The sequence below is a fragment of the Falco naumanni genome, chromosome 2 (genome assembly GCF_017639655.2).
Source record: "Falco naumanni isolate bFalNau1 chromosome 2, bFalNau1.pat, whole genome shotgun sequence".
Classification (NCBI taxonomy): domain Eukaryota; kingdom Metazoa; phylum Chordata; class Aves; order Falconiformes; family Falconidae; genus Falco; species Falco naumanni.
In genome coordinates this window covers 76,938,492-76,965,482 of record NC_054055.1, presented here as the reverse complement: position 1 = coordinate 76,965,482, position 26,991 = coordinate 76,938,492, and the positions used below count along the sequence as shown (strand labels likewise).

Below are 26,991 nucleotides of genomic sequence, written 5' to 3'. Positions count from 1 at the left end.
TTTTTGTGACAAGGGTGTTGTGGCTGTAAGTGTACTTCTGAGGCATTCAAACAGCAGCAATAGAAGTGAGATAGGAAGCTGGCTAGAGATTAAGTGTTTTGACATCTTTTGGCATGAAATCTTTTGGGATTATTTTTTTAAAGACATCTCATTTTTAACTGGCTTTCAGACCTTTTAAAATGTCAACTTTACAAATGAGATGTTTTTAATCCAGTTATATTATTTTGACTAATCACCCGTTAGATTTTATAATGTAATTGCATTACAATTCAGGGGAGAAGGGTGTTCCATTTACAACTTCTCCCACTCCTATTTTGGTCGTGTAATTTCTTACAAAGTTAAAGTATCATACCTGAACACTTTTTGAGTGTGTGTTTGTGTGTAAAACATTGCTATATGCAGTACAAAACCTGCTTATTTCTCAGAAGGTTTACCTCTTTTTAAATTTTTTGTTCTTTCACCTTCTCCTTTTCTACTTCTCTCTTTTGTTCTTGTCCCTTCTAGTTCCTGCGCTTTGGATTTATATTCCCAGTAGATATATAAATCAGTAATTTAGTACCTAACTAGCAGTTCATAGCCCTGAGTGAGAGTGAGAATCACAAGTCACATTTTTCTTTTTTTATGATTTGTAACCAATTACTAGCCGTCTGCTAGAACAGAAAACCAGGCAAAACAGAAGAAGGAACACTTACCTCTTTGATCTGTCACACTTTTAAAGTCAGTTAATTCTTCCAAAGGTCTCATTCATGATTTTTGCAGCTGCAATTAATAGTGGTAACTGTACTTCACTTCAGCATTGTATAACACACGTTTGATGTACTGGAAGATTTAAAAAGCCAAGCAACAAACTAAAAACTATTGTCTATTTCAAAGTGGGCGGAGTAATGTTTTGGAGCTTGTTACATCTTGGTCCCTCTTTTTGCACACTGAGTACCCCTCAGTCCTGCCTGAAGCTGCCCTTGGGTGGGATCTCCTGATTCTGCCTCTCACAGTGGGGTTCAAGCACAACGTGAGCCATTCACCTCACATACTTATCACACTGTAGGGACAACTGAATTTGTGTCCCCTCTGATCTACTGTTCTGTGGGCCCTGGGAGAGCTTCTATCTCAAGGTGTGCACTCAGCCGCAGCTGGCATGAGACCTGAGTGAGCAGCTCATCTGCAGGCCCCAGGTAAAGATTCTACGTTGCTTACACCAGGGGCAAGAAAGCCACTCTTTGAATAAGGAAAATGCAGATGGAGACTAAAGCATTCCAGTGCCTTCCCACATTTATCTAGAAACAACTCAACTTGGTGAGAACCACCTTGCTGTGGTATTAGGGGTTTGTCTACATGACACAAGCAGGCAACTGTGGATACCCTGTGAAACAGGGTACTCTAACCTGGACAGTGTCATCTTGGTGAAGAAAATCAGGCTAACTTATAGGCACTTCGGACAGCTGAACCAGGTTGGAGTGCTGTCACACAAGCCTGTGGAGCCAAGGTGATTAATTGTCTTCATGAGGATGCAGGAACATGAGTAGCTGCTATGGCTGCTCTCACCTCTGCAGCAGCTGTGGTTCAGCAGGCTGTTTTATCAGTTCATTGATGCAGTTATCTGGCTTTGCCTTTGCTACATTTCCCAGGGCACAAGCTTTATCTAGAATGATATGGGAGAGGGAGGAAGGAGGTGGGGAGAGGCCTTCAGTGTAGCTCAAGTTACATCCACAGTGATGTCAGCTCTATCAGAGGAGATTTTACTGATACCAGCAGAGGAGCAAGCTTCAGGAGGACTATCAGTAGGATACTGATAGTAGGAGTACCTATTGATGCAAGAATGGTAGGACTTTCCATCCACATTACAAAGTATTTTAATGAATGCCCTTACTGTAGGGACATATGACCTTGCAGCCTGTTAGCTCAGGCATCCTTTGGCAGAGAGGGGCTTGTAACACTCTACCTGCTACAGTACAGTCATGTGTAAAGCACACGGAGCCTGTATGGTGGATCAGTGGATTTGACATGCAGCATCCTCTTTGCAACCTGTGTAAGGTCCAACTCTCTGTAGCCTCTTGCAAGAGTATGGATTTATTACCTGGAGCAACTGACAACTATTTCAGTATCCTACAATGGAGTGAGCTGGAAGATCTGATCTGTGAATACTCCTATAGGCAAAGGAGCAGCAGAGTTTTCACCTCTAGAGACCCCTTGTCGTCACTGTAACCCTCAAATTCCACTTAAGAGGAGTGAAACTTTTAGTAGCTTGATGCTGATCCTAATGTTTTCAAAATGAAGAACAAGAAGTTGGATGAAAGCAACTTTTCAAAAGTTTTTCAACAAAAGAAGATACGGGTTTAGTTTACATGTTGTTTTACTTTTCAATCTTGAGTTGAAAACCAAAGTTTGGTATTCAGTGGTGGTCTTTTCTTCTCCAGCACTTCTACCTCTCATTTTTCCTCTTCCATCACTGAAAAAAAAAAAAAAAATAAAAGGGAAGGGAAGGGAATGATAGAAGGAAGAAGCCCAAGAAAAACAACTGCCTTCAGTTTTTGAGAAGGAACATTTATTTTTCTTTCAGTTCATTGGTTTGATTTAATCAATAAGTTGAACAATTTTCAAGTTTTGAAATAAGACTTGTTTCCCTTAGTTAATTTCTAGAAGAGATTTTTCTGTTTGCATTCTGCTCATCAATAAAAACATCTTAATCAGCAGGAGTCCAGTTTAGACCAGGACCTGGAAAAACCTTGCTCCTTTACTTCTTTGCCACTTGCTAGTGAAGGAAAACTGAGTGCTGGTCTGAGCCATGCCTTAGCAACCAGCTTGACTTATCCCATTGCTCATGAGCAGGGCCTGCATTTGAGTCTTTGTCGCATGAGACCACTAAGAGTAGTTCAGGGGTATGATGCCAGATAAGGCTGCTGACAGGAGAACGTAGCAGTGTGCTGTGTGACAAACCTCTGCTCTCCCAGCCCTGTCAGGTGTTCAGGATCTTTCAGCAGGAAACTCAGTCTGGAGGGTAGCAGCTCCCTTGCATTGTCAGTAAAGTCATGGTGAGTGTCCACAAAACCACTATGAACCTTAAAGTAGCTTTTAATGGTCCATGGGGGGCATCTGGGTGGCTGGCAGCTATTGGGTGATACCAGCACTTGGAGTGGCTAGTTGAGAGGGACGTTTGCTAACCTGGTCAAGGCTGTGGATAGCTTCTGTTGACTTGAACTTCCAGGGTCACGCCTCAGCTTAGCAGTTGATTACTGGTTCTTGACAGCTTAGAAATAGCCTTCCTAATAACCTAGAAAAAAAGCTGCTTTTAAACTAAACTTCAACCAGTTATAAGGGGCTTGTGAAATTTAGATATTTGCTTATACTCAAAAAAATAGCATGTTGATACAGATGAGGAATACTATTTTGCTATCACGAGGTCTTTTTTTTCTGTGTTTGGAAGCTGTTTTAAATATATATAATGCATTGAATACATTACAGTTAGTTACCCTGCATTTGATTTTATTTCAGCTTGCTTTTGGAAATACTGTGTTGAGCGCAAATAGTGTTTGACCTTCAAGTTGATGGGTCATACTGAAGACTAGGATACTGAAGCTGAGAAAGAAACTTTCAAACCTTGAAGACTTTTCTACACAAGCAGTTGAAAAGCAATTAAAAAAATAACTGTCTTACCATATTTGCCTTGCGTATAATAGATGCTTAAAAGGGACATATAACAGATTTTATTTGAAATGATAATAAAACCATTTTTTGTACAAGCAAAACCACAGAGACTTCTTGTGCTAATAAGCATTTGGAAATCAGTAGCTCTATCTCCACAAACATGTCTTTAAATAATGGAACATGATCTCTGCCCTGGCATGGGATCAAACACTACAAATCTGTGTCTAAATACAACATCTTCCTGCATGTCAAGGCCACTCAGACAGCTGGTGGTACTGTTAACACCACAGCTTGCTTTCTCTCTCCCTTTATCGCATCTAATTTGTTCTCCAGAACACTGTTTAAAGAAAATCTTTCCATGGTCTTTTAGAAATAGAGTAACTCAAATGCGGACAGAGGTATTTTCTTAAAATGTGTTTTAGGAAGGGTGAGGCTCAGACACTCCACATGCTTAGAAGATAGGGATTCATTTCCTGTGGGATCGTACAGACACTTTAGCTCACCCTGCCCCAGGACAAAAGAAGTTACTGCAATTTTCTGATATGCTGGGTCGTTTCTATGACTTCTCTACCAACATCTCGTCCCTGTGTTGCCAGATATACACAAACACCAACCATAATGACCATAATGTGCTGGTTTAGGTAGCATCATGTGTGCCCAACAATCCATTGTGGATGGCTGGAGCAATGAACTTCTTTTGCATGAGTTAAGAGGAATAAGGAAACCACAAATCATTAGGTTTCAAAAACTATCAGTGGCCATAAGCATTTAATCAAATATCCTTCCAAGCAATGTCAGATTTTAAGGGAAAAACACACCTCTGGTGAGTTCCTGAGGCTTTTTTTCCCTTCACCTGACAGTACTGGAAGTACAGGCATGTGATTCTGATGAAGCCTGAGAAAAAGAGGACAGGGTGCAGGGGGGTGGTTGAATGATCTAGAAGCAAAAAGAAGTTTCATGGTGTCTATAAACCATAAACATGTGCGTAACACAGAGCCTGGTATGGCTTTTGCCCTTTTTGCTCAGTAAGAATGAATGGTGATGAGCTGCTGGCGAGCCCAGGAAGTCCAGCTCCTGAGCTGCAGCCAGCCCTGGACAGAGACATGGGTGCTAGTTTGGATTTGGAAAGCAGGCAGGGCCAGGCCACAGGGTAGTTGTTACCGTGGGCCCAGGGAAAGGAACCCAGTGTGGGACCTTATGGAATAAAAGGGTGATACTTATTCTAAACAGCACATATTTTACTCACTTGCGGTGTCCCATGGGTCATCTGCACCCAGACACCCACCCAGACAAACTGTGTGAGGGGACAGGCCAGTGCCACCAGCTGTGAGGTCCAGGAACAGCTCTTGGTTTCTTCACTGGTGACACAAACTGTTTTCTGGATGTGCCTTTTGTAATGTACAGGGGTTTGTCAGGATCTTTAAGTCAAAGGCAAAATTCCTGTTTCCTATTCTTCTGTTGTTTTATCAGGATGTTTTACAGCACCCCTCTTGTTCCTCCTCATCTCTTTACTTGAGCTTGAGGCTTCAGTTTGTTCTTTGCCTCCTTGCTATCAGGTCCTTTGAATGAATTTACTTGTACAATGCCCTGTAGCGATCAACCTATGATTTTTTTAACCCTGTTTTTTGTATTTCTTCTAGTGCTTTCACACATATTTTCATTAATCTTCACCAACTTCAAGACTTGTTACAAATACTCTGACCTGTGCCAAAGACCACTAGCCCTCACCAATGTCGAGACATGATTTGGAGATAGGTACTTTCCCCCACAACCAGTGTGGCCACCCTGTTTCTAGGAGATAGAAACGAGCCATATGGATGTGAACCACACATTGCTACGTGCTCTGAAGGCCAGAGGATAGCCTAGGCTCTCTTGTTGTTTATTGATGATAAACAGCCATAACTGTATTTATGGTGAGAAGAGAGAGCCAGGAGCCATCTTCTGCATTTGGATTGCTGCAAGAGCTGCTGAGCGGCTGCTGAGCGGTCTGGGCAGTCCCTGGCTGTTTTGGATCCCCCCAGTTGGATCTCGCCAAGACCGAACAGTTACAAATGTGGCCAGCCCCAAAGCAGCATGGATGTGGGACAGTTGTAGGTGACTTGGCAGTCAAGGGTCACATGCTGGCCCTTTGGTATTTTATTAATCAGTAACAGGCACAGCCAGTATGTATTGCTCCCAAGATCTCACTGCAGGTCTGAAACATGCATGATTCCTCCAAAACAAGTGAAAGTTGGGTTAAATTTTGCCTTGTATTTCTTAAAATCTCGGTCACTGTTACAATGCAGCTTACCAGGAAATTTTCAAGGAAATAAAAGACAGAACACTGCTCAAATTACTTATGAATTTGTATATTTTCTATTTAAATTTGTAAGGCATATGAAAGGAGTATACAGATTTAATTTTTAATATGTAATATATATGTATGTATGTATTTGAAACAGTTAGTAATATGTGATGAGTGTTCAGTTACCAACCCCAATATGAGAGTTCACAGTTGAGAGTGAGAGGGGAAAGGTATTGTGTCCGTTTTCTCTAAAGCCGAAGTAAAACTACATTTAACACTGCTTACAAATAATTGTGATGACAACACATTTGCATCAGAACTGCGTAGTGTGTGAGATGAAGACACCACAAACACAATATATCTGACACTCGACTATTACTATTAAGTAATGCTTTGTTAGAAAGCAGGTGTATGTTTGACATGGGCAAGGATGAATGACTGGTCTTATTATAGCGTCTTTTCGTGGCAGGAGGTGCTGTAAAGGCTATTTTTAGCCATTTTCACATCTATTATGTACACACAGGCAAAATCCATTAGAATGAAACTTCCAGGTGACCCTACGACTGAAGCACTGCTCCTGTGTGCTTGCTGAGGGCCTGCTCAGCAGAAAGCGGCTGTGGACATCTCTTTTCGTAGTCCACACAGCTCTAATAGTGCGCTCCCTGATGCCAGGCTAGGGGGTCTTTCTCACCAGTACTGACCACCTTGAACACAGACTCACGCAAGGCTGGAGGGTTTCATCTAATCCATGCCCTGCCTAAGGCAGGAGGCAGGTCTGTGTTGTTCCTGGAAGATACCTGTCTGGATCAGCTGTAAAGCTCCCAGTAGTGAAGTCCTAACAGCTGCCCTGGGAAAGCCAATATGCTGGAGCTCAATTAGGAAAAGGAAGTATAGAGGGACTGTTTCTTTCCTCTTTGCTTTCCAAAACCAAATGAGAGTCATGGAAGCATGAGAAAGAGAATCTACATCAGTATCTGGGGGCAGATGTTCACCCATTTCTTCTGTTTCCAGTGACAACCAAGCCTCTCCCTCCTCCCTTGTCAAGTATCTATTGTCTGATAGTCCGTACACCAGTGATAGTCTGTGTTCCTCTCTTTGGGAGCGCCGAGAGGGAAGTTTGATGGGTTATGCAGCCCTGAGAGAGAAGGCAGGAATTTTTTAAAATTTATTTTTTTATATCAAAGCAGACTCATGCAATGTAAAAAGGAGTTGTTCTTCATTGACCTGTCCTGCAGGTCTCTAGCATGGAGGAGAGGGCCTCTGGGACATAAGGTGTGGTCCCACCTACAGGCTGGCCTCTCTCCTGGGTTAACCAGGGCACTGTATGGGCACCAGCTGCTGGCTTGTGGCCCTCCGAGGCTTGCAGAGAAGCAAACAAACCCTCCTGGTAACTGTGAAGTTTGGCAACAACTGTGAAACAGAGATCAGAGGCAGCAATAACGACAGGTTAAATGTGTGTTAGAAACAGGGCTATTTCTTCTCAAATTTCAGTAATTTAGCATAAGTCACTAGTCTGTAATATTGCTATAATCGTGTGACCTACACTGTTCCCCTAACTTCAATAAATGCTTTAATATTGACTGATGCCTTCCTTTAACTTGTAATGCACAACAGACATTCATGTGTGCAGACATCTGTACAGACACACAAACATATACACACATAATTTAAGAACAAGCAAATAATGCTATACAATCATTATAAAAGAAGTATTGGCCAATAGCAGAACTTAAAATTACACTGCAGAATGTATGGTGGCTTTTGCTTTTTCCATCTTGGCTGGTGCCCATCTAAATCTCAGAAGCTATAAAGAACGGAGGCATCTTCTGTTTACTTCATTCTCTTTGCAACATCCAAATAGGCATATTCAATTTCTTGATCAGCAGGACAAGTATTTGTAAATTCATCTCTTGCATATGCATTGTTCAAGTATCTTGAAATCCCTGTCATTTCAGGTGGAAAATCAAAATTTCTGTATTTTTTTGCAACAACCTTTTATTAAAAGAAAAAAGAAAAATACCATTACACACATGATCTACAAAAAACCCCAAATCTACTCTTTATGCACATTTTTAATTTTCAATGTGTAAGTCTGTTGTTATATGCAACACAAGGGGAAAGGAGAAGGAAAGACACGCAAAAAAAAGAGAAGATATGGGATGAAAAAAGCTAGCTAACACGCTAACTCACTTTAAAGGATTTATTTGTTATAAATTTTCAGCTAGAGCTATGCAGAGCTATGTGGACCAGTAGACCACACCTGGAAGAGACACAGCTTAAAACGGCAAAGGAGCTAGCATAAACCAGAATTAACAGAATAATCTTACAGTAACAAACTGGCCCACACTTTCACTGAAACAGAAAGGAAAAGCTTGAATTAAAATACTAAATTTCAGATGGCTAGGGAAAACAACTATTGGGCAATACCTAATCCCTCCCTGCTGGCCAGTAAGGACAGTGTGATGTTCATCCTCTATCATCCTTTGCACATTCACCTGAAATAAGGTGATTCTCCCTGTATTGGTTCTGCTGACCCTTGCTCCCTCTTGAGCTTCGCTGTGCCTGAGCTTTACATGGACGTGGGAAAGGGCTCATTCCCTTGCTGCTCTCTGGAACAGGTTCAGCTAGAACATCTCTGGGGAGTTTTCACTTGTGGAGTTCTCAGAAAGCAATTCAATCCACTCTTCCTCTGGCAAAACAGTTGTCAAAAAGGAAACGTTCTGAAGTGACCTCGTTTGTTTGAAAACCAATAAATTTCCAGCATGGCCATTTCTCTTCCAGAGCCTGGTTAGCTCCAGAGTAGCCCAGGGACAGGCTGTGACAACACCCGGACACCTCAGTTACCAGGACTGTCAGATGTGTGTGGATGCTGCACAGGCCTGCCGGGCTGGGAGCCTTGGCTGGAAGGCAGCGGGTGGTGGTTACCCTGCCAGTATTATGGGTACTAGTGGTGATATTTGGCAAAGCAAGAGTTGGATGAAAGGTGAGGAAGACAGATCTTAATTTCAGCTTTTGCTGGATTCTTGAATTGGCATGGAAAAAATAATTTAACCTTGCCGGTCCATGGTCATGAGCACTTTGTAAATGAAATGCAAATGAAAACACTTCTCAACAGCACTGAGTATAGGAACCTGTTTCATACTTGCGAGAGGCCTAGAGACTGCAGTCACAGCCCAGACATGAAATCAGATATTCTGGGTCCAGAACCACCAATACGAGGATCTGCCTAGCTGTGCTGTAATGAAACGGCCTTGCTCATTAGCATTCAATGTCCCCACACAGCTGCTGTGTGCCCTCAGAATAGATACAGCATCCTTTGCTTTTTAGAAAAGGACTTAAGCCTCTGTGCCACCCTGCTCTTTGGGAAGCTAAAAAGCAAATGCAAACCTTGATTATATGGAGCTTTGGTAGGAGGTTGCAATCCGCTAAGGTGAGCTCATCTCCATCCAGGAACTTCCGGCTGGAAACAGTGATCTCCTCAGTGCTGTAAGCATCGATTTCATCAGGCAAGGGGCTATTTAAATAGTTGTCCAGCTTCCTCAGGGCTTTAAGCAAAGATTTTTCCAAATCTAGGTTAAGACAATAAAAAGGTCATTTAAGTCTGTACCAAGGTCTCTCTGACACCAAGCAGAAAGGCAATTCCTGCATCTTGTCTCCTGGCACCAACCCAGCTTGCAAACACCTTGCCATGCCAGTTCCTGCAATTCCTTTATCCTAGGCTTAAAATTTAATGCTGGGATAAGAGCTTTAAGTAGCTAAAGGGAGTTCTGAGAAAAACCAGACTGGAGCTGTGTTACCAAAAAGGGCTCCTCAGACACCTCTGTGGAGCGTGCTTTTGCAGAGTGGCCCAGCAGAGTCACTCCATCTTCACATCGACTCCTGCCTTGGGAGCCACGGAGCAAGTGCTTGCCCACAGGTAGGACAGTAAGGCTGGGAGTGATGACAGCAAACCAGTGGGATGCCACTTTGGGGTGCATGGGAAACTCTGGGAAGAGGTGAGTTAAGGCATGGTGGTAGTGAGGGTCCTGCTCTAGAAAGACTTGCCATGGGGCTAGAGTCCTCATTATTTATGGAAATGGTGTAGAAAGGCCAGATCTCAGTTCAAGTGGGCTGTGCTTTTGGCAGAGCTGTGCGGAAGGCGTAGCCTTACAGGCTTGAGAGCTGAAGAAACAAGGAGGAGCTGCACCTGGTGCTCCCATGCTGACAGTGGTAGCTGTGTAAACTAACTTTGGGAATCCTCAAATAAGAGAGTGAGTAGGCCAGATTTCCACAGTCTTTACGCTCTGGAAAATGACTGTTTAACCTAAGCTGTAAATGAGGTATCTCCAGCACAGTGTACTAGAACTGTACAGCTCTAATTTCTCCCAGTAGCTACCAGGGCCGAAAAAAGGACTGCAGCACGTACTTTCATTAGCATCTTTTCTTGGGTTCTTTATGAATGCAGAGAATTTTGCAAACACATCATTTCCTGCAGAATTTGACTCAGGGTGGTTCGGTGCAAGTTTGGGATACCTGAGGAATTAAGAGAAACAAAAAGAAGTTACATGACTAGCCTTTATTTTCGTCTCCACTAACATATATTATTTACAGTGCAGCGTCACAATACGCAGCCACATAGGACTACAAATGACTTAGTAATTAATTTTAAACCATACCTAAACCATGTGGATGATTACCTTTTCCTGAGGGAGACGGGAGATGACTGTAAGGCTGCAAACACTGCCCAAACAGCCCAGCGCCTCTCCCAGGCCTCCTCCACTGGAGGTGAGGCTGTGTGGAGCATGGCTTCTGCCGTGAGAAGGAATGGAGGGAAAGTCCCTACTCACACTAGCTGCTGCTCCTCCCAGCCTCCTCACCTGGACCCCTCGTGCATCAGCAAGCTCAGAGCAGCCAGTCCAGTAGCTGCTGCTGCCAGGGGCAAATAGGAAGGGAAAAGTGGAGGGGGGGAGCTGCTTGCCCAGTTTAAGTCAGGTTCAGCTGCTTGAGAAGGGAGCGCTGCCAAGGGGGCTGCTGTCCTGGGGGAGAGAAGGTGCGTGGGTGGGGGGCATGATGCTGCTGATGGTGGGACAGCAGGGTTTGGGGTGAGGTGGGAATTGCTGCGGGGGCGGGGAAGGACAAGTCCAAAACTCAGACCCTGGTGTGCACCAAGATGTCCCACCTGGCCACTCAAAATGAGCCCCGCTATGTCTGCCATGTGGGAGGCTTTCTCTGCCCTTTTCTTCCAACTACCTGCTCCCAGTAAGTGTAATTATTTGTATAGTGTGAAGAGGGAAACCTTGAACAAACACAGGTGGAAAAGAGGTCAGGTTTCTGCAGTGGCACACAGGCTTCTGCACATGCTTGCTGCAGTGGCGCGGATTTCGTGCCTTGGGAACAACTGCGGTGGCACAGCAGTGATCTCGGGGCAAAGGCAAGATCAGCAGGAGGAGTGCCACCGGCATCTCAGAGCCATCCCAGGGCCACCCCTGGCATGGTGCTGGGCTTCAGCACCGTTTCACACCAGCCAGAGTTACCCCTCCATGCAAGCTCCGCTGCGGTGGCCGTACCAGCCCCCGTGAGCCTCCCAACATGCAATTACAGCACGTGCAGCTCGCTGCGGGCATGACCTGCCGAAGCCGAGGGGGTTCGGTCACTGACCCCTGTTGAGGGCTGTGAGGGGCTAAAAGCAAGAGAAGCAGCCAGAAATACGGTACCGGGGCGGTGCTAGCTTTTCTTCCAAGAACTCCTCGATCTTATTGACATCAGTTTTCACTTCACCATCAAATGTCATGAAGGGGGGGTTTGTTCCTGGGGCAAGGTTCTGCAGGTCAGCAGGCTTTCTGATGAGAGGAAAGAGATGGGGTTAATCCGAACAGGAACCACATTTGAAATTTCTACACTTAATCGCAATGAACTGTTTCACCTTTAAAATGGCAGGCTGCTCTTTGTTACAAAATAAAACTTAGCCAGCTGCTTCACACTGGTGGTGTGAAAATTTGCGAACCCATATCTGAATGTGCTCTGAAATGCTTAAAAAAACCCCTAAAATCTTCTGTGGTATGTTACAGAGACCTACTGAAAAACAGGTTAAAATCCCGACTGCTTCAAAGGAGTTAGTCCACTTTATACTAGTGAACCCTAAAGAGAAATCAGGCATCAGATTGTTAATGTAATGCCAAGCCATGGTGCACATTTCAAATCTATCAGAAGAGAATCACCCTCTAAAATCACCATTTTGGAAAAGTTGTTCTGAAAAGGAGAATTCTGTTTACAATCTCACCTTTTCAAATCCACGGTTGTGACATTAAATATGACACCTTTTAGCCACAGAATCATAAAGAGACGCTGAGAGAACGGGCAATTTCCAATACTTTCCCCATCACTGCCAGCCTACAATTAAAAAAAAAAAAAAAGTATACATACATCTGTGATGCTAGCAAAATTTGACAGCAGATGCAGTAGGAAAGGAGAAAACCCAGATCTGCTATGAGCACCTATAGCATATTAGTCATCTCTACTAATACTTATTTTCCTGCAAAATTTCTTTATATCCTCCTCCAAACATGCACACAGATATGATGAAGAATCCTGTCATTTTGGAGATGTAGTTTTTCATTAAAATGCATAATTAATATTGTCACAAGTTAGAAAATAAAACTGAAATCATAGCAGTCCTTCCAAAGGAAATAGTCTCCACCTCATTTGTCAATGCGAACATTAATCTACCTAAGTCACTGCAAGATTAAAACACATTAAATCAGTTTACGATCAGAGGAAACAAAGAAAGATTACCAGCATAAGTTGAGATGTAACATCTAAAGCACTTAAGGGCATAAACAGAATATATCAAATAAGACTCTCAAACTAAGCAACGGTGAGGGCCACGGAGAAGGAGGGAAGTTCAGCAGTAGCCTTGCTCCAGCCGAACCCACCTGTCTTAGAGCTTTGCTGACCTGAGGGCTAATGAAGCAGAAGTGCCCCAGCCCCCTGGGTAATCCTCCTTGTTACAGACACCAGGCTCCCACTTTTAAGACTGAACTGTGGCCGTACCCAAGTCACATAGCCTCTCTTTCTGTGTGCCCCTGTAATAAAGGTCTTTCCTTTTTGGCTAAACAAATCATCAGGTGTCAGTGTAAAGCACATGACGTGCAACTCGCTGTGTGCGTGGCCACAGAAGTGTTACTCTCACATACCTTGCATTGCATTTTGTTAAGAGGCTTCATAACAAGGAGGTGAAGTCTTGCATAGCTGCTAAGTTTGGCTTACACAACACTGTTGGAAGAGACCAGAGGCCTAATTTTTAAGCCTTTCATACGATTCTCCTCAAGCAGTTTTAAAACTTAGATAAAACGTATGGGCACAGAGGTAAAAAAAACCCCAAACCAACAGATGTATAATTTACTTAATTAATAGGTTAGTTCATTTAGGTTTCCAGACCTTATAACCAAACAACACATGTTAATGAAACCAGCCCTGCTTGCTCTTTCACCTTCCTTGACACTATCAAATGAATCTCAAATACAGTAAAAAGTCCTCCACAAACACACTCTGTTGTTGGACCGCTTTACAGTGCTCACCTTCACAAAGAGCTCTATGTCTGGAAACGAGCACCTGGTCTGGAGCAGGCAGGTTTCTGCCACGGAGCTTGAGGGACGCATGACGAGGGACGCTCCTGTGGTTTGAGAAACCGTCTTATCCTGCCTATCAACCCGGAGGATTCTGCTCTGGTAACTCCCTGCTGCTTTCTGCCTCTGGTACTGCAACAACCACTGGCTTTGTTGGCAGTGAAATCCAGAATAGCCTATTGCCTTAAACACTACCAGGGGAAGAAAAAATTTAGAAATGCTAAAACAGCTGGACTGCTGTGTTAGAAAAGTCTTGTTTTGTAGGTGGCAAAAATGAAAGCTGGTCAAAAGCTACTATTGTATTTTTCCTCCTACTCGGGGCACTGCTTTCCAGTGCTGTACAGTTTACAGCAACAAGAAGATAAAAAACTACTGTGTGTTTCACAAAAATGAGACTAGAAATGCTGCTAGCATGTGCTTAAAACAGAACTAAATACATGACACCACCATTTTGTCTCATCCTGCCTCTTATGTCAAGTGTTACCCATCCCCCAAGGAAAAAAAGGGGGCTGAAGGGTATTACTGTGACCCCTTGGTGCCAGCAATGGGCACCCCCACCCTCTGCCAGGCTGCACTGAGGGGAGAAGCAGCAGCCAGGAGACGTTGTTTCAGATGTGCCGTGTCTGGAAGAGGCAGGCAGGTACATCTAGTGATGAGTTGGCTCCTGCCAGCTCCTTTCCAGCTGCCGTTTGCTCTCCGGCAGTGGGGGTGCTGCTGCCACCGCCCCCCAGCCCACTGCCCTCGCACCGGCTGTGCTGCCCACAGCCCACTGCCTGCCTGGGATGGGTGTCAGGGAAACACCTTGGGGACAGCAGCCCAACCTGGTACCACCCTGGGCTTTGGTGTCTTAAACAGTTTATTATAGAGGAATTTCAACCATTAAAAAAAGTCTGTGACGAAATAATCTTATAGTAACTGATTGCTATGGTCTGGGAAAGGAACAGGACAGACCCGTGACCATGACAAACCAGGCACGAAGCAGACACTCGGTCCCAGTTTGTCCCCAACTGGAATGACATATAGGCGACCAGGAAGGTGAGGGACTGGCAGCCCTGGAGATTTAGGGAAGCAACCTCCTGTCCTGTCTTGTTTCTAAGTGCAAACATTTTAACATCCATATCTGCTTGGGAGGAAAATTCACTACAGCACTACTGTTTTTCTGTTTTGCAATGGATAAAATAGCAAACAGTGAACAGCCTTTTACCTTCATGCCTCTCAGCCTGCTAGCAACCTTTCAAAAAACAAAAAAAAAAATAAAAATTGAACACCAAGGAATTGAATAAAACAAGATTAAGCGTCACTGATGACAGCAATGCTCTGCCAACTGTAACAACTGAGATGATTGTTTATTTGGTACTTTTTGACTACTTCTGTGGGCTAGTTCTGATAATGTTAAACATGCCAATGAAGTCCAAAAGGCACCTGACCTTCACGTACTGTGCTGTCTCCCGTCCCATGCTGCCTACAAGGGACATTTAATAGTGTACTGCCATCTTAACTGTGTTCTGTGCAATGCTGGTGCCATGGTCTCTAGTGAAGTGCTGCAGTGTTTGCCCAGCTTTGCTGTCTCCAGTGGTTATGGTAAGCACTGGGCTTTTACAGCAGAAACTAAATTCACAGAGACTAGCATGTTTCCCCATTTACGATGTGGCCACGACCCTTCTCACAGGCCAAGGAGGAAATCTCCTGAGCAGTTTCCTTGTGAAACCACTGGTGCACTTCATCAATATAATTCTAGTCTAAAAGCCCATGCTATCCAGGCTGTGCGGTACATCCCAACATCTAAGACGGGGCCACGTCCCCTAGGGTTGGTGTGCCTGGACTAAGAACAACAGGCAGATCTTTGGGAGTTACTCAGCCAAAAGCCTTGGCCGCTGCGGTCCTACAGTAAGGATGGCCACAGCCATTCAGGTGAGGACAACTGGGAAGCTGATGAACCACATCAAGCTTTAGGAAGCTGAAAACCATTTAGTCCCCAAGGGCTTGAGCTCTGGGTGAGAGGTGAAGGGAGGACAAATCTCTATAGACTTGCCACACCAGGGCTGGTGGTGGATATCTCCAGGTTTCCTTCAGTTCTGCAGAGCTGGAGGCAAATGACAGTAGCCCACGCAGTGATTAAACACTTCCCTACTGTAACAGTGACCGGCAGCCTGAAGTGACTGCAAAACCTTGAGCACCAAATCTGATTCAGACCTTGACATGGCTTGAACTGGCAGCTCAAAGATGCTATAGTTTCCTGTAACCTTTGCTGAAAGCCCAGAACGCTGATATTTTGGCCTTCTGCAGAAAACAGGGTGAATACAGCTAACTGAACTGCCTTCAGATACCTCAGCTCGCATATTGGATTAGAGGAGACTATTCTGTTCTCCAAACTCAGCTCATCTAGTTTGGGGAGCTACAATTCCTACTGGACATAACAGCATCAGTGACACATGCCAAAGGTGCTTGTTCAAGTTTCCAAACAGAGTCTGCTGTGATGACACCAGCCACTCAAAAATCACAAGCTGGGACACTGAAATAGCTTTATAGCTGTGTATCGAGCAACACAATAGCTGAAGTATGCCGTCATCATGCGATAATGTACTTTCCAACAAAGCAAGGGTGTTTTTTTTACAGAGGTGAGACTGTGTGTTGACATCTGACTTTGCAGGGACGTGACGCAGCAGTCAGGGAACCAAAAAAGACCGGCCTGTCCCATATTAATACCCCCAGGAAGATAAGCAGCTAAGGGCATTGCAGCCTGGGAGCAAAACGCGCTGCATTTTCCTCCACAGGACTGCTCGGAGATGTGTAACTTTCAGCTGTGCTTGATACACACACAGAATTTAATTAGTCTTCCTCACAAGATTCAGGGCGAAATCTTAACTCCAGTGAAGTCAGCCGAAGTCTCTTGCTGTTGATTCAACGGAGGATTGTGTTTCCAGACTGGTTATAATCTTAATAACCAGGCAAATGCTGGTGTAATTGTAGGTAATGCTGCAAGTTGGCCTCCGCCTGCGATCGGTGTGACATTCTCTAAACATCCAGATCTCGTGGGTGAAGTGGGGCAAATCCCCAAAACACAAAGTTGTTTTTTACGCTCTTCTGCTGCTTAAACAGATGGCTAGCCAGTGTCTTGAGTAAGTGGCATTTACGTTTTAATTGTGATTGGTCAGGAGGTCAATGTGCTTTTTCTAGTAATACTAGGATTTAATGAGTTCATTAATCAAACAATTAAGACAGCCATAGCTGCAGAGGAGAAGAATGTCTGGCCGTGCAGAGACACTTCCATTCAGAGCCTTCAGAGCCCTGGGCAGCGATTGTATATTGTGACAGTATCAACCTATGACAGCTCTCCATAATCATGTGCCAATACTTAATGGGATTATTAGCCTACACTCTATTTTCATTCATTTTCCACTGCTCCACACTCTCTTTAGTCTTTTTTTATTGTTGTTGTTGCTGTTCTGGGTCTTACTCAAAGAGACTGGGAAAGGGAAAAGATCTCCACACCCTTCTTTCCACTGCTGCTTAAGCTCACGGGCAGGAGCACCACCATGCCTTAGGCTAATTTCACAAGGCAGGGAGACCTTCTGCACAAGGTATTAAAGAGGGTCTCACAAGAACTATATTCAGTTTCTGGAGCTGCTGCTGCCACCTTGATTCAGTAGCTCTGCTTTTCTGAGTGGCCTTGAAGAGGTCACCTGCCTCCACACCCTCATCCATAGCAAAAGGATAATGACAGTGACTTTACCCGGGGGCCACACACCATATGCCATTCTTAAGCCAGTAGTTAGGGTCCTCCCTGAGCTGGAGTTGCTTTGCCCCTGGAGCTGTTGTAAGAATTTGTTTTGTACTGTTTCTGTCCAAACATCTCAGGAACCAGGTTTTTGAAGGTTCTTCTGTTGACCTCAAATGTCCTGTGCCTTCAAAATCACGATGAGTAGAAATTGTTTTTCCTGGACTTTTTGTTTCCTTTTGAAGGTTAGGCACAGAAGAAACATTTCAAAAGGAGCAGAGAAGGCTTTTTATTTGTTTTCATATAATTATATAATCCCTTTGAAGCTACAATAAAAAAGAGAACAAGGAGCATAACTTTTTTTTTTTTTTTCCCAAAAAAGCTGAACTCCAGTTCCATTTCTTTCTTTGACACAAGGGAGCTAAGTTACCTCCTTCTCCATATTTATGCTGGCTAAGAGGCAGGTTTATCCAGCAAGTGGAGCAGAACCACTGCCTAGTGGGAGACAATGAACCGTCCAGCTGGGACCAGCATCATGGATCTGCCCTTGCCTGTTCTGCTGAGCTAGCTGTCTCAGCCTGAACTGGGACTTTCCTCCAAGTTTCCATATTCGATCCTCAGCTACTAGGCAGTTTTTGTGTGCTCTTCATTCTCACACCACACCAACAACTCCCCTCTCCTATTTTACAACCCATTTGATCTCCTGTCAAAGAATAGGAACCACAGCAACTGTCTCAAAGCTACTGCCTGAAAAACTACAAGGAGTTCACAAGCTTGGGCTGCCTGTGGGCAGTAACTTTAAGTCTGGGTGCGACTTTCAAGACCAACAGCTATTTTGCTTTAATTCCTTCTAGAGACTCATTTGCTCTGCACTGGCATGGATTAACTGAGCTCACTGCATTCCTAGCATCGACTCTTGCCCTCAACCAAGACCTGCAATGCCAGCCTGATGGCAGCAGCTGCTATGAGTAGCTACTGCTGGCTCTGCACATGTAGTAGCAATGCAAGAAAGGCCCCTGTGGCAGACAGCTCTGTGTCCTGCCCTACAGCACTGCTGGGACCAGCCATTGAACTTGGCTGCATGATGGCCAAGGAGAAAGGGGAGGGGAGCTCCCAGTGTCTCCCCTCTCCTCCTCACCCCTGAGATGAAATCCCACTGCCCTCTGGTTTACCTTGAAGTGTCCAAGCCATTTTTTTAAGATAACAGGCAGGCAGACAGAGGGAAGTAGTATGACAGCATTCCCATACTCCCACCAGCGCAAAGACCTCCTTCGGCCTTGGCAATCAGTTCTGAGAAGCATGTGGATTTGACTGTAGCTAGACTCAAAAATGTCTATTTTCTAGACATAACTATGTTCTGTTAGTGTGCTATGACAGATATATTGTTTTAATTAAAAAACAACAACAAGCATCTCCTCTTTGAGGATACAAAATATGTTTTGAAATCTTGATGCCTGCTACAGTATTCATGCAGATTCCTGTAACACTGAAAAACCCTAAAATTGGCAATATTACTTCTGTCATGATTACAATAAAAATATAGTTACAAGTCATTCTGGTTCACTGAAGGCAACTATAATGCATTTAGTAACATATGAAGTTCTGTGCTAGGCACAGAAGCACTACAGGCATGTCATTTGGGTCAGCTCACGTTCAAACTTATGCTTTTTGCGAGGAAGAGACAGATTACCTGGAATTTTCAGTATCTAAGCATTGTGTTCATTTCATGGCCTAAAGGGTAGTGCACGAACACCCAGGCACTGAATTTTAGAGAACTCTTTTGATGCCACCTACTGGACTCGAAATGGAAATCTTGACTTCTGCTGCTGGCTCCATGCGCAGTGGCAGCCTCAGAGGCTGGCACATACCAAGAGAGGTTCTGCCTTGGAGCCACCTCTGCAGCAAGACGCCTTGCTTTTTGCTAATGGCACTCTTGAGAGTACTTGAGATGCTAAAATTGTACTTCCAGGCTAAGTTTTAAGATAAAGCATCTGTAATTTAAAACACGTTTTAATGGAAAAATAAAAATTCTGCCACTTATTTTTCCAATCTTCTAAACAGTCATGTAGCTCTGTCTACCCGCTAATATCCAACCCTTAAAACAGATGCTTCCAGCTGCTGTCTAATTTCTCAGCCAAATAACAGAAATATTAATTTTTAAAATGTTTCTGGTAGTTGTGATTCCTGCACATAAATTGTATTTTTGGTACTTGCCAGGGTAGACTCTTGCTGTGTGTGTCATCCACAATAGTTAAGTTCAATGAGAAAGCTGTGTTAAGACTCTCCTTCAAGTAAAAAAAAAATTATTTCCCCTTACCTTTCACTCTTTAAGAGAAAAATAAGCACCTTGGTATTGAAAGTGTGACATAAGGATTTTTGTTATAAAAGAAAATTTATTTTATATTTTATTAAGAAGTATTAGTAACATCTACCTTTTATTTTGTACAGTATTACAGGGTTCAGAAAACACCAAACATACTTAAAGGATTACAACTTTGAACAAGCAAGTTCAGTAACACACTTTTCATCCTAAACCCTAATTAAGCTTTCAGGTTAAGGAGACAACAGCAAATGTAACTAGAAACACTCTGCTAAAAATAGCTTCTTTCTCCTTTTAAGGTGCCAAGACAAAAAAGCACACAGGGAAAGAAAGGAGCAAGTACACTAAAATGTTTCCTCTAAAGAATGAAGGGGTGGTTTGACTTTCACCATCCTCTCCTATGATGTCACTTGCAAGTCCCCTTTTTCCCGCTGAAGCTGGAATTCTGCCCCTGCTGACTCAAATGCAAATGGGGACAAACCCTGAGAGCTCTCCTTCCAATGCAAACAGTTTCTAGTAGTTGAGTAGCTGAGTCTTCAAACAGAAGAGTGTCCATGTTGAACTCCAGCCCTCTAGGAAGCATGGCCCTTTTCCACCTGAGCAGGAACGATCCTCTTCTCTACACACCACCCCCTACCTAAGAAGGACCAAGTTAGGGCTGCAAAGACTGCCACAAGTGCAGCCTCCAGCTACATCATAGACAAGTTCTTATTTCATATACCCCTCCTCAAGCAGGTGTTTGAGTGGTTCAAGGTACGGTCTCAGTCATGAGACCACACAATGCAAGACTGAAAGGATCCCCATGACCACCCACCCAAAGGAGACCATGCCAATGTAAGATCTATTGCAACACAGGGCATGAAAAATTAGTAATCTGGATAGTCACCCAAAAAATGGACCCACAGGCCTCTGGTTGTCTTCCACTCTCTCCCACCTCTCAATCAAGTCACAATCAGTCAATAGATTTAGGCATGCGTGTAACTTTTAAACAAGTAAGCTGGCTCACCAACTGCAAATGGAAAGATATGTCCATTAAGTTTTGTATCTACTAAATGCCCTCTTGAATGACAACCTGAAATTCAGCCAATTATGGTAGCTCAAGTGGATTTAATTTTGTTGTCAGAAGAAAGCACACTTTCATTATAAGTCCTGTGCACTCAGTAAGGGAAGTGCAATGACAAAGTAGAGCACCAGCTGACTTTACACCTTAATGATCCAGTCTGCAAACTGAGGCACTTTGAGAAGAGGGCATAATAAAAATGGTAAGGTGCCCAGATTAGCAAACTGCATAAAACCTGAATACAGGTGCAGGCAGAACTGCAGGAAGGAAACTTGGAGGAGGAATTCACAACTCAATTTGTGTGCCCTTGGTTTAACTGTGGTGTGCTACTACCCCAGAGGGAAGAGCCTGGTTTTGTTACAGAAACATGAAGCCTTCTCCATCCATGCCAATGGATGCCATGTGCTACAGGGAGAGGCAGCAGTGCAGAGTCCCACTGAACAGAGCAGAATGTGATGTATCAAAAAGCACGTCTTCTAGAGCACCAGGGCAGCTGGAAGTGATTTGGTATGCTGGCTTTCCTGTTATTTTACTCCCCCTCTAAAAAAATAAAAATGCACACTGGCCCAGGAGGGAGCCTTGGAGGTCCTGTCTGGCATTTCAGTAAAACACAAGGACAAGTTTCAGTCAAAGATGCGGGAGAATTACCTAATGATAACAACCAGACCTGCAAATTGAGCCTGCAACCCAGGAGGCAGGAACAGTGGCAGCACCACCAGGGCTTTTTGGAACAGATTGAATACCCCACAAACTGATAACCCTGAGTTCTGGGATAATGGAAGAGTGGTAAAAATGGATACAAACTGTTACGTTACACACAGAAGCTGGAAGCCGACTTGCATAGAGTCAGCCAGAAAAAACATGTCTCTGGTTAATAGAGACAGATACATGTATACACGGAGAGAGAGACATACTCCTTGAGGATCCACGATCTTGCTAGTCTCACTCACCCACTCACTTGGGATGACATGCTCTCTGGTAGCCCTGCTTTCTCCCAGTACAGCACTAAACAGCCCTGTAGAGTTGAGGCATCTTAATTTAGGGGAGCTGAATCCCACCCTTGGAGACTACTTACCAGCTAGAGAAAACTGCAGAAAAAAACCAGACTGGAGTGCATTATTCCCAGCGTGTCTGACCCAACTGCCTGAGGGAGTTGTAGGGAAAAGGTGATGTTTTGGATTACAACAAAGCTGGCACTTCCATGGAGGCAGGGCTGCGTTCAAGCCACAGCACAAGACACTGTACATGGTCCTGAAGAGTTCTCTGCAAAAATCTGATCCTCCGCCTTCATGAAAGATTAAATCAAACTCAGTCAAGTGCTATTAACATGACAATGAAAATGAGGAACATATTTTACAACAGAGGGCAGGAAAATCTATTCTTATTTAAATTTGGAAAGCAAAGACTGAGCAAAGATTCAGTGCAAATAAAATTTTTCCCCTGATAGTTGGGGGTGATGCTGAAACAAAAACAAATGGGTGCAAACTGGCTGTGAATATTTCTAGATGACAGCTGGAGGGGTTCTTACTGACCACCACACCACAAGGTTTTGAACCATGTTTCCAGCAGGATTAGCAGGTGTAGCAATACATATGTGCATATGTGACAGCACAAAAGGAAAAAAAAATAGTTTCAAGATGAGATTTGATCCTTTTCAGCACGGACTTGGACTTCTTCTCTGCTGCAAGGTTCCTTGCTGCCTGTTGTTTCTTTGCATGACATGGACATCACTCCAAGGACAAGACAATGGCAAGTGCCATGCTTTTGTATTCCGTGTCACTGGCTGTGTCCCAAGTGAAAACAATGTGTGTAGCAAAATCTGGGGCAACAATGGAAGGGAAAGGTACTGCTTGGTAAACAGCAGCAGCTATCCCAAACAGAGTTTACACTCTAAAATAATTGAATGATCCCTTGGAAAAGGCAATAGATTATGTATATGGTATCTCTGACAGCGAGCTCCAGCCAGACACCAGAAAGGGTAGGATGCTGCTGGCAATGAAGAGAGTCCGTATGTTACGATTAGCCAGACAGCAAAAGGTAAATGGTGGCAGTGGTTATCCTCTTTTGAGGAAGAACAGGAGAGCAGTTACCAGAAAATGGCATTTTATTTAAAGTGGCTTGAGCAATTCACTGCAAATCTAACTGCTGACACTTTATGTTTGATGGATACTTAAAACTAGGGATGGACACATGCTACTATGGGCCAGCATTCATCCACTGGTCAGGTACAACTGCCCAACTTACAGAATACAAGGAGCAACGCATGGATCCTGGGGATGGCAACTGAAAAAGCACTCTCCTCAGCCCAGCAGCCTCACACAGCACTGGCAAAAGGCAACAGAGTCTGAGCTGCAATGGGACACAAGTCTTGAGGCAGCTACAGGATCCAAATGCAACCCAGGATGGCTACAGCAGCAGCAGCATCCTCTCGGACAGCGAGGACATCCAAGCAGCTCAGGCCGAACCCAGTACAGGAGGTATCTCCGCCACCACCTGGCCTGATTGCGGATAATCGAAAGAAGGTACAGGCGTGACGGTACCAGAATGCCATCTAGCTGAACAACGGCAGCAATGGACAGGGCAAAAGTCTCCTACCTGTAAAAGCAATACCATCAAAGGGTGAGATGTTGATTCAAAGATGAGGATACTTGGAAGATTACGAGCCACCAAAAGATTGGTGATGAGGAGTGGTAACTTTCAGACAGGTCTAAGTTGCTAATTGCCTGGGCCAGACACCAGGAGGCTGCTCTGGTGCTTGGGGTTGGCCGCTGCTGGGGCACAGCATGCAGAGTCAATCCTCTTGACTAAAAGCCAGATCAACTGCTGAAACCCCCCAGCAGCTGTTGGTACCCATCAGATGTTAACGCCCATCCATCCACAAAACTGGCTACACAGACGATATCTTAGGGTGTCGAGCTCCAGGGCACAGAGCAGCTGCCATATCGATGCAAATATAGACGTATGGAAAAGGCGTGCCTAGGATCCTCAGGCAGGAGGATTTCTTAGCCCAGCTCTTTTTTTTTTCCTCACAGAGACAGGGAAATGTAGACCTTTCTAGCAGCATCTAGGCACTAAAAAGTAAGTAGTGTACACATACAGAATGAGAAGACTGCTCCTAACCTAAACAACCCACAGAAAACATATATGTAGGCCATTAGCGGGGATGTGGGAACGCCAAAGGATTTTTGGAAGTCTTTTTATAAAAAGCTGCTTTTAGCTAGGCCAAAGTTAGGCCAAAAAGAGATGCCAAGGGAAGGAGAATTAAGGGAAATGAGTGTAGGTGCAAGGCAGTGAAAGGAATTAACTTCTCACCTGCACAGTTTCAACTGACCACAGAACACCATTAAACTGGTTTTTGTGTGACCACGGATTTTAAAAGTAGGCTAAAGGTTGAGTCTGCCTACGAACAGGATGACAATTTAGGGCTCTTCTAGCACTGAATGTGGGTTCAGGCTGAGCTCCTACCTGCAGAAATAATTAAACCCTTGCTACCTCACATTTTAATATCTGAAGCTTGGGCAAGATTTAGGTCTCCTGACCCGGCCACCTATTAGCATTTCATAACATCTTCTAACAATTTCATTATTAAGGCTTTTCTCATTCTGTTAGGTTTCTGAAATGATACTATACTTTCTTTCATGCAGTCTTTGCATTAACTTACTATGATTACTTTGTTTCATTTCATTCATATATAATTCATATACTCAGTAAGGATCTTCGCTAGAAATGGTTCTTTGAATGCTCTTAGTCCTCGGTTCATGTTGAGGGATTAATAGTGTGTTGGAGTTTCTTTATGGGATATTTCCCTTGACCCTGTTTTTATGTAGTGAGCAGTGGCCACGGCTTAAAGGGGTTATATACATCTGGAAATTCTAATCCTCTCTAGATGACAGAAAGGAAAAGTAGTCTGAAGCTGTAATTTCCTCCGGTTTCAGGTCTCTCCCTCTCCTACATGCCAGCAGCCATTTCAGAGGAGAGAAAGCCTCCTTTATTCTAACTTTCACCGTATTATTTACTTACTCATGGTCTGCTGGGTAAGTAATTATTGCTGAAATTAATTACTTAGTAAGTAATTAAATGCTTTTGATGCATAGGAAGAAGTTTTCCTTCATTAAGAAGCAACTTTGTGGTAATAAACTTTTTACCTTTGTCCAGTTACTTTATAAATAATGAAAAACAAAAGGCTCAAGCTCACTCCTGTTACTTAGATGAAATACCCACTTACTTTTGATTTCAGTATCACAGTCTGCCCAGTACTTCTACCAAGCAGTGGGTCTGCCTGCACCCTGCCCTTCCAGTTCTGGCAAAGATTATAAATAAATGAACCATTAAATGATAATTCTGTAAAGCAAACAAAACACAAGAGAGCGCAGGTGAATATTAAAGTGTGTGATGTCTTGTAACACTCAGTGGCTGTGGTTTTACTTATATTCACTCCTATATACATTAAAGAGATTAAAGATTACACTTCTATGTGTATGCAGTCTTGTAAGAGTAAACCAGCTCTGCGATGTTACACACACTGCTGTTCCTGGCCTTGGGTCAGGTCCTTCACATTGTCACAGGTATTTTCAACTACAGCTGTGGCTCTCTACCGGGCAGTTAAAGGCAGTCAGTAGGTGCTTTTTAAAAAAATACCCTAAAATCAAATGAAATTACAAAGGAAAAGTGAAAATTACAGGTTTATTTTCTCAGATATCTTACAGCTATTTATACCAGGTCTTCAAATAAAGCTACAGTATTTAGCATAACCTGGGACCATGCTGAGCCTGGCTTCAGAGCAAAACCACCGGTAGCTCCCATGATGGGATGGCAACTAATTAAACCTAGAGGATGCCTGCATCTAGCTGCCTGCCATCCACAGCATAATAAGTATGTGGTAAAGTATGTGATTGCAAAAGCAATCAGCGACCAGGAATGCACTGCTTCGCGAGCTCACCAATAATTTGCTTAAATAATCAATCAATACTTTGAGTAACAAGGCGTGGCTATCCCAAGCTGAGCTGTCTGAAGGAGGCTCCTTGCACAAGCAGATCCTCTCACACAGCACTGCAGGGAGAAGGAAAGGGAAATTGTATGCACCTGTGGCAACACCAGCATTTGGGCGGCATCAGAAAGAGGTTTCCCTGGGGCTGCTTCAGCTGCAAGGGGAGATCTTTGTCTCACACTCCAGCCGCAGGGATGCCCACCTGGGAAGTAGCCTGCGGTGCTTCCCGTGCCCCATCTCCTGCAGCCAGGCACCAAGGGATGGGGGGCAGCAAGCCCTGGTAGACAGCTGGGCAAAATTCAGCATTTTCCCAGGTTTCCATCTCCAGGTTGAAGTGTGGCAATCACGCACAGCCTTTTCTTCGTAGATCCTAAACACTTTAAGGCAAAGTAAATGTCCTTTCTGCTGTATTTTTAGATGCCTAGCCACCAGCAACAATACATGAATATAGTAACCCTTTGTGGCACGTCACCTTTTTCCTTAAACAGCTTGGAAGATTATGTCAACAAATAGTACTTTATCCCATCATAATTATCAATGCATTATTATTTATATCTCTCTTATTTTACAGCGCTTACTCTAGATGACAGTGACAAGCAAGCTTCCAGGAACTGTGCATGGTAAGGAGAACAGAGGCAAGGCAAGGAAAACTAAATGTAAACATGAATAGGAAAATTAATTTGTGTCTAGCAAAAAAACTTTAGCTACAATTTAGCATTTAATTTATTTTAATAATTAATTTAATTTAATAATTAATTTAAATTAATTTTGCTCAATTTAGGAATATCATTCTCATATACAAGGTATTGTTATATTGCATGAATTATACTTGTTTTGCATCTCACTCAAAATAGCATTACTGTCAGCCACTTTTTGTTTACTTTTTTAGTACAGAATGATAATGAATTATACGTGTATTACACACAGTGAATGAGACTTTTCAAAGCAATGTAAGTACTCAGGGCCATTCCTCCAAAACTAAAACCATTTTATTTTAATGGGAGATGTGACAAAATCTCCATTGCTTGTAAAAAATAAATAAAGTGGTTTATTCAGAAGAGGTTTCAAGCAAAGGCGAAGGGGAATGGCTGCAGAGGTGCCCCTGCTCCACTCCCCCTGAAGTGAGGAGAGGGAATGCCATCATCTAGTTAAACACGGCAGAAATATGCTGGCTAATTAATAAAAATACACAGCTCTAATCCTTCTCCATTCTTTAATTTTAAGATTCAAGATTATTTTCAAAAACTTGCCAGAAGTCTGAGAAAACCAAGAGCCTTTTAACTGAACACAGGTGAAAACAGAGGCTGGAAAATGCTGCCCAGTTACAGATCACTGGCTTTAATCTTACACCAACTAATTCAAAAACCAAATTTCCT

General features: G+C 43.6%; 1 protein-coding gene across 3 annotated transcripts in view; it reads right to left on the bottom strand.

Moving 5' to 3' along the window:
* Positions 1 to 2,595: 2,595 nt before the first annotated feature.
* The window catches only part of CLIC6 (chloride intracellular channel 6), a 36,626-nt gene continuing 12,230 nt past the window's right edge, over positions 2,596 to 26,991 (bottom strand). For 2 of the 3 annotated variants that reach the window (XM_040585031.1, XM_040585032.1), the window contains 5 exons: positions 12,186 to 12,295; positions 11,620 to 11,745; positions 10,332 to 10,438; positions 9,314 to 9,495; positions 2,597 to 7,918 (listed from right to left, as the gene is read on the bottom strand). In XM_040585031.1, the coding sequence (XP_040440965.1) occupies positions 7,757 to 7,918; positions 9,314 to 9,495; positions 10,332 to 10,438; positions 11,620 to 11,745; positions 12,186 to 12,295 (687 nt within the window). In that variant the 3' untranslated portion in view covers positions 2,597 to 7,756. Of the gene's footprint in view, positions 7,919 to 9,313; positions 9,496 to 10,331; positions 10,439 to 11,619; positions 11,746 to 12,185; positions 12,296 to 13,482; positions 13,990 to 26,991 lie in introns of those variants that run through there. The other variant, XM_040585033.1, reaches the window with a different exon arrangement.